Raw genomic sequence first — 8,629 nt, 5'->3', positions numbered from 1 at the left:
GGGGAGGCGTGTGGGGGGGGGGAGAGGCGTGTGGGGGGGGAGCACTGGGGTTGTTGTGCATTAGGGGAGGTGGGGGAGGCAGTGGGGGGGGGGGGGGGGGGGCACTGGGGTCGTTGTGCATTAGGGGAGGTGTGCAGCAATAAATGGGGAGGGGGGGGGGATGAATTTCCAACTGATGGACACACTGGTGATTCACATGGGGGTCGGAGGTTGCATGACAGGGTTGGAAGTGGATTTGTACATCCTGTGTAAAAGATGTCTAAGTATACAGTCCATATATTATATGTTGATCCAAAGAAACATAGCATTCTTCCATTTGGAGAGAGGAGAGAAATCAAATCAGCTGTTAGAATTGTTTTATCTATATTTTTGTATTTCTGACTGTTAACTTTGAGGCTCTTTCCAAATGCTTCCCTTTTTCTTATTTTGCCAAATAAATAAAAAGGAAATATTTACCATCGGCCCCGTGGTAATGTGGATCTTTTATGCTACATAATGTCAGCTTCGCTGATAAAAGCTTTGAGTTTATTATGAGACATGACAAAAGAAAACCTGGGCACTCAACTCATAAAGTAGCTGTTTATTGAGAGATATGCGAGAGCTAATGATTTTTGTTTGTTTGTGTGTGATTGGTTGAGGGGGTCATGCTGAGGACTGGTCATTCAGAGGCCATCCACATACTTTTATTTTGAAATTGTCTTGTATTTGGCAGAATGAAATGTAGTCCACTGCCCTCTATAGGCCAGCAGTGGCCATTGCCAACGCAGCAGCAAGCACAGTCAAAGCCAACACCTGAGGACACACAAGGCCATCGGCCCATAAAATGAGCAGCTTCTGACTGGACATTTTTGAGAATATTGAAGATAGTGGTGGAGAGAGAGCAATCATGGGATACTGAACAGTCAAGAGGACATGTGGAGACAATTTACAGTGGTGGAAATTGGCTCCAGGCCTGGAGTGAGGAGCACAAATCATAAACAGGCAGAGAGTCAGGAAAGTTTCTCATGTGACGATTCATTGAAGCCATAATAGAGACAGTCCGCATGTCTGGGAACGCCCACAAAATGTTAAACGGCTGGCGCGTGAGTGGGGTAAAACCGCCCATATATCTCATGGGCTGACTCACCAAAAGACGGTGCTGCGGCTCTAAACTACAGGTTTGGGGGTTCTAGAGCAGAACATAAGACGTCTGCTCAGATGTGCGTTTACTGCGGTGGTTAAATCCCCGATCGTGTCTGCCTGTCCTGGGCTATCAGCTAAATTCTAACTTTGCTGAATGGATAGAACGGGGGTTTTTACCCCACCCTGACCCCGCCCCCAGCCAGGCTGAGCCAGCTAAACCAGCGTCTATGACGAGACGTGGCCTCAACCTATGGAGATGAAGCTAGTAAGAAACCGAAAGTGTAGGAGACCTACTGTAATCTGCACAGGTTAGGATGTGCTCCCCGGTCTATTTGCATGAGAGGCAAATGCTCTTGTTTTCATGTAAGAGCCATGAGAAAGAGAAACACAAATCACTCACCCCACAGCCTATCAAATTTGATTGACTGTAATTATATGGTGCTTCCTCATTTCCATACCAACCCTGTCACCAAAATTGAGTGGCTGTTAACTGCCTGGCTTTCTACTTGGGACAACAATCATAAATCAGTCTTCTCTCGCTCTCTCTCATTCTCTCTATGGCTCTATTATTAGATGCAGGTGATAGGTGCTCAGGAATGTGAATTTTGTAAAAATATCTCCTCATATTACCTTTTCCCTGCATGTCTGTGCACGTATGTTTACATATTTTTGCGCCTGTGCCTCGATCCACATTATGTTCACCTCAGCATGAATACATCATTACAGCATCACTTGGCTGTTTGGCACGATGCTTCTATCTGTAGGACACAGCCACATTGTTGTCTGTCCATTTATTTCTCAACCCAAAGCAGTTTTGGAAAGTCATGCGCCTCTCCCTCATCAACACACTCAACCACAATGGAAATTGAAATTCTCCACACAGATGATCAGTGTCAGATGCACATGATTTCCACTGGCTGTTGTGCACCACATTGGTATGCGATTTAATCTCTGACAGAGTCCAGAGGCGCTCTCTTGTGTTTCTGTAAGTCATTGCAGGTGTTTGTGTTTGACTGTGTCTGATGTGTGAAGGCCAAATAGTGTTGTTGCGCTGTGCAGTTCCCCACTGCACTGTACTGCAGCCACAGCTACAGAGCCACTGCTCACTGAATATTATCACTCACATTTGATGGATGATGGCTATTGATAAGGAAGTGCTCCATAGGTTCCTTACATTTCATTTGAAACATCTTTCAAATTAAAATGGGCATGAAATGCAAAGGTACTACTTCTTGCCAAAGCAACATACAAATCAAAAAGATAATTATAAATGCAGTACTAACAATCAAAATGAAATAAGAAACTAGTTCTTAAAATGATTTAACAAATAATTTCATTGCTAGGAATGGGACAATTGATCGAAATTCAAAATTTCGACATACGAAAATGTGACAATACGTATTAATCGCGATATTATCTAGGCACCTATGCTACATTACCCAAATTATACTAATTTGACTTTTTAAAATATTTGCTTTCTAGCAAGCCAATCCCATTGCTAGAAAGCATTATGACTCATAAATACAGAGCCAAAGTTGACGTCAACTCATGCTTTAGCATGCGCACCAAGAGATTTCACCCGCCATTTATTTTCCCATATACATTTCGTAAAATGCTTATAAAAAATAGTTTTACTTATAGTCAAACCAAACGATTCAGCTATAGAATCAGGAGAGACATAGAACATTTCACTTGGACCAGGGTTAGGGTTAGCCCTACCCCTAAAAACATTGATTTATTTTTTATTTTTTTATCCTATGGATACATTTCCAGGCATAAGTGTGGCACTAAAGTAACCTTCCTGTTCATAACTGTGAGTCCACAGTGACTAATTGGCTAAGTGGATAATTTGCTGCTGTGATGAAGCACTGACAGAGTGCTGCTGGAATGCCCACAGCGGTGTGAAGTGAGAGGGTGCATGACTGCGTTACTGTATTATGTATGTGTGTGTGTTTGGATAGCTGCTCCCCCTCTGTCTATCGCTCCTATACTCTGCTTCCTTTTTCCTGTCTTCTTCTGCGATTATACGTCAGTATCCCCCAGTCTGTCTCTCTCCCTCTTCCTTCTGTCTTCTTATGCGAGTATACGTCACTATCCCCCAGTCTCTCTCTCTCCCTCTTCCTTCCTTTCTTCCACTGTTTACGGGGGCCCTTCCCTGTTTTTTTTTGTTTAACTCACCGTCTTTCTGTCTAATGGTAAATGGTAAATGGCCTGCATTTATATAGTGCTTTTATCCAAAGCGCTTTACAGTCAGTAGGTACATTCACCATACATTCGGGTACATTCATTCTGTCTCTGGGGTTTCCCTCATTTTACCCGTCTCTCAAAGTTTGTGGGCCACAGTTGTCCCTTCCACGTCTAAAAATAGTCCCTCTCGCCCCCTCTCTCTGACACACTGACCCCTGCAGGCTTATATAACACGGCTGTGTGTGTAGGGAGTGCCACTTCTCAGACAGGTGAGGAATGGGGCAGCTCTGTGTGTCTGTGTGTACAAACTTGTGCGTGCAACGTATTTGTACTGTACAACACACTGGGAAAACACTGCATTTCAATTGTAACACACCCATGACTTATAGAAAACACCATTCTAGATAATCTAGTAGATTCCCATCAACACAAAGGCCCTTAATGCTACCTTGTAACATTTTCTTGATCTTCATGTTTTAACTCAACTCGAAGGATTTCAGCACAGTGTTCCTCTCTATGGGTTGAGGAGATTCTACAAACCCTTGGGCTGAGGAAACCCTCTGAAAACCACACCGCATAAACAAAACCAATGTAAGAACAAGCCTACGTCATATTGTTACATTGTATCTTGGCGTTTCAGCCTATTGTCTCCACATATATTTCAATTCTGAATGCATCAAGCCACACAAAGTCAACACGTTATAAAAGGGGAAGGATCGCTTTATTATTTGGAATCTGGACAGCTGGATACAGAACACATCAGAGCAGCATGAACATCCATGTTTTCACTGAGTGCCTTCCATAGACTATAGAGTATGAGAGAGAAGTATGCCTTCACAGCCTGTCTCATTTTCACATTTTTGAGGGAGGAGGAGATAAGTGCTATGAAGGAGTCTGATGACCAGCAGACGTTGACCCCTTTTTGTAGGGTAGGGTTGGAGGGAAATGGTTGACATTTTTTAATTCAAGGTTCTGTATCGGCATTGAAGTTCTGTGTCCTTTTAGTGTATCTGAAGTGAAAATGTAGACGTTTTTGTGCCAAATGCCCAGTGAAGAGATGGAACCGGCTCAAATTCAAAATGTCAAAGAATCCCTGGAGCTTCGGGAGGGACAGGATACTCTCACGACACTCGGAGACCTTTGTATGTTGTCTGTCCTCTTTCTCGACTGTCTGCTCAAGAACACATCTCTGTCTACTGACGTCTATACGCAAATCAATCTTTCTAAAGAATCTCACAACACATGATCAATCGCTCAGTCAGTGAGCCAATCACATAATCAATCACTCACTCACTCATTTACTCACTCACTCAATCAAAACAGACAGCATCAGGAGTCCAGTCTCAGTGAGTTGAAGTACCAGAGCGATTTGGCAGTGTCGAAGGTCCACAAGGTTCTGTGAGGTAGCTTGGTACGCATGTTGGGGAAAAACATAAAAAACAGACTCGGCTTGGTTTGGTTCAGTTCGGCCTCTCTCAGTTTTGGTGTCTTCTACTCCAGTTTGTCTGTTTTTGGTTCAGTTTGGCTGTGTTCGGTTCAGTCTGGCTGTGTTCCGTTCAGTCCAATTGTGTTCCGGTGCCACCGTTGTCTAAGGTGGACTCAGTTCATTTCATTTTTGGTTCAGGCCTTCCTCGCTGGTTCGGGGCTCAGCAGGGCGGTGTGGCTGCTGGGTGACCCCCGAACATCTCCTGTGAGGCGTAGGTGATGTAGAGGAAGCCGTCGGGGTCTCTGTACTGGGAGTAGACCTCTCGCATGCTGGCAGACATGCAGGACATGCTCCTCTCTGACACCAGGAGGAACAGGGCCTGGGTTGACTCAAGGTCTATCTTGTTCCTGAGAGGGAGAGAGAAGTGAGTAGCCTTATAACACATTGAATTGTCAACTCATTACACTCCATTTCCATCTTCTAGAAGCAGCCAAAAATCAACTCAGTGGAGTGAGCGGATTGGAAGGTCTGGACCCAGGCAAAGAAGTGAGGGGACAGGGATGAGACAGGGACAGGGACAAGAAATGACAGATAGATAACAGTGGCCCTCATTCATCAAACCGCTCCTTTCACAGATCCTTACCTGAGAAGGCAGAGGAACTGACCCAAGGTAAACTCGTAGGGAACCAGGAACTTCGTCTTGTTCAACAGGGGGAGAGTCTTTTCGCGGATGTACCGTTCCACAATCACCTACACACACACACACACACACACACACACACAGACCCACACACACATACACACACACATACACACACGCGCACGCACACACACACACACACACACACACACACACACACACACACACACACACACACACACACACACACACACAGGCATCTGGGATCAACTGATGTGGCAGCATCACACACAGTGTAAAGTGGAAATTGTTGATTAAATGCAATATATTAAGTAGTATAAAAGAATGGAAAACCAACTCACGGGCAACTTGTTAGGGAATTTAGACCGAATACTGCACACTTCATCTTTCCTGGTTTCTAAAGAGACATGGAGGACATGTTATACACATTATATCCATGCATTGAAGGCCCAGAGTGTTCATACAAAGTGGATCCATTATAGAGATTCAACCCGAAATGTGAGGAGACATCTGTGAGTGACTTACCGAGGCATTTCCTTTGCTTGAAGGGCATCATCTCCATGGATTTCTCATAGGGAGCCATGGTTGCACCTCGGGGTAGTTTGCAGTTTGGTGGTGGAGGTGGTGCTGGTGGTGGTCTTGCCCGGGCTGACGGTAGTCCCCTCGGGTGGAAGTAGCAAACCCCACTGGACCACTCTGTCCACTGGGCTTTTATAGGAGCCCGAGCTGGGAGGGCTCGAAATGTGACACCAACAAACAAAGGCACACTCCTTGTCCTGATGACCCGGCGTGTGGTGGGTGCGTTTGTGCATCTGTGTGTGTGTGTGTGTGTGTGTGTGTGTGTGTGTGTGTGTGTGTGTGTGTGTGTGTGTGTGTGTGTGTGTGTGTGTGTTCTTGCCCTCATCACTGGTTCAAACCGACTTCACACATACTGGTTATCTCACAGAGAGCACTCTCACATCTACTTGAGATATGGGTGGCTGGCTGCTGAAACACACACACACACACACACACACACACACACACACAAAGGCCTAGAAATGCATCCCATCAGCTGCCGAACATAAACAGCACATGATATAATTAATACAGACATTAGATAACAGAGACTCTCTGGACTAGAGGACTCTTCTGCTGCGACCCAAACCAGAGTAAAGCGCTACGTTGGCATTTGACATGTCTGCCAACCAGGGATAGCATAATCTCAATGTAAATTTGAAACAAAATGGCGGTTAATTTGAAAACCTTACCACCTTTCCAATTCCAATGTTAAACGCAAATGAAAACCACTTTGTTTAGTACTACTATGTTTAGGCAAATAAAACAACTTGGTTAAGGTGAGGATTATGGTTTAGGTTAGGTTTAAATAAAAACAATGTTAAATGTGACGCAGTTGAAATGTAGACTTTGAAATGCAGACTTCGCTTGAGGGACAGTTTCTTCCCGCAGGCCACGAGACTCCTTAAAAACTCCCAACAATCATGCAGTAGCAGTACTATAGCTGCTACCATTATGTATGTCTAATGTTTAATTGTATGTTTAATTAGGTCTATGCTATTTGCACCTGTGCAAACAGAATGTTAATTATGTTTAATTATGTTTAAAGTATGTCCATGCCATTTGCACCTATGTGCAGTGAATATGTCACTGTCTTTGACTTTGTCTTATTGCTTTACTGCCTAATTGCTTGTTGCTTCTCTTGTTTTCCTGCACCTATATGCCCTGTTATTTTGCACTATGTTGTAAACGGAGTCTACAGCACAAGAATTTCACACGTGATACTTGTACTACCGAGTGACAATAAAAATCTTGAATCTTGAATCTTGAATTTGAACACGCTGGGACTCGAACAACGATCTCAGTGTGAAAGGCAAGTGTTTACACCCACTATCCAACCGGACCACAACACCCACTGGCGACCGCACGATTTCAATAGCAGACCCCTCGAGGTTTTCAAAGTGGGAGGGGGGCCTCCAGACAGTTTCAGGGGAGGCTCAGTGAATGGAAGTGAAACAATATTCCATTAGTTATGTATTACATTGATCAAAAGGAGATCACATAGAACAGCCTAAATGTGTGTGACTCCCATTCAGACACAAATAAATGCCTTCAGACAGGCCTTTTTATGCATTTGATGTAGTCTGAAGTCAAACAGCAATATCAGACTCGCTTTATTGAGTGTCTATGGAATGAAATAACATAATAACGATCCCATAGCCATATAGGAATTGAGTAAACATAAGCAAGTAAACTCTGGAGGGGATTCCAGGCTTTGTCCAAGAGGCCAGAGGGGAGGCCCGCAGTGTCAGACTTTGAAAACCCCTGCTCTATTCACCTTATGCAGCCCCGCCCACTTCACCCATTGTATCGCGACTTCCTGTTCAAAACAACGGCTGTTTTACCTGCTCAAACTAGTCTGACTCACCTGGTCAAACCTAGTCTGACTCACATTATGTGTCAGACAGTCACATTATGTGTCAGGTTTATGAGTCACAGGAAGAGTACACTTCCTGTTAGTCTCTCAAGCCAGGCGGTCTCTTCTGAATAAGGTGAATAACATTGCTATACACCCATCTAGAAATGTTGATATGCAACATATTTTTGGTTCAGAAAGGTACAATGCCAAAGTGTTATTCTGGTGAGCAGGCTGTCCGCTCTCTGCTGCATAAACACAGGAGGATGAAGCCAAACTCACACTGAAGTGAGTATAGTCAAAAATATCTCCACCGCTCCACGTTTAGAGTAGCCCCAAAGCTGTGTGCCCCAGTACATGTGCACGTGAGACTATACTATATCATCATGACCTAAATGTGACTGTGGCAATATCACATCATATCAGTTTTCATGGCCACATCTGTGAAAATCATGCTACTTATTATTAGCTAGGCTATGTGAATGTGAATTGGAAAGTTTGACCATGATATTTAGATATTTTGACAGTTTGTCCATGATTATATTTGTTATCGTTACTTTGTGTGTGTTTGTGTGACCCCAGGGGTTCCCAGGCCGCACTTTGGGAGTCAGAGCACTTTGGGAGTCACAGGCCTGTAGGAATTGAGCCAAAGAAGCAGGATAAAGCTACTTGGTGCTGAGTGTAGGCAAAGATCTCCCTCTGCTGGCTGAAAGTTGGCCTGGGCATGCACTGCACCTGTCATGTACCTCTCTCATGATGCGGGTTAGCATCTCTGTGTATCAGTAGGCCTATAGATTTCAGAGAGCAGAGCCCCTTCTGG

At 44.3% G+C, this 8,629-nt stretch overlaps 1 protein-coding gene across 1 annotated transcript; it reads right to left on the bottom strand.

Moving 5' to 3' along the window:
* Positions 1–4,955: 4,955 nt before the first annotated feature.
* map1lc3cl (microtubule-associated protein 1 light chain 3 gamma, like) lies at positions 4,956–6,039 on the bottom strand (the record flags this gene model as incomplete). The annotated part of the gene is made up of 4 exons (XM_083651667.1): positions 5,922–6,039; positions 5,738–5,793; positions 5,379–5,485; positions 4,956–5,142 (listed from the first exon to the last, which is right to left on the bottom strand). Exons 1-4 carry the CDS (start codon positions 5,977–5,979, stop codon positions 4,956–4,958), a joined length of 408 nt encoding a protein of 135 aa, XP_083507793.1. The 5' UTR covers positions 5,980–6,039.
* Between the last annotated feature and the right edge of the window lie 2,590 nt (positions 6,040–8,629).

Source organism: Poromitra crassiceps, assembly GCF_964638095.1.
Source record: "Poromitra crassiceps genome assembly, chromosome: 15".
NCBI lineage: Eukaryota > Metazoa > Chordata > Actinopteri > Beryciformes > Melamphaidae > Poromitra > Poromitra crassiceps.
This window is presented reverse-complemented; position numbering and strand designations above follow the sequence as displayed.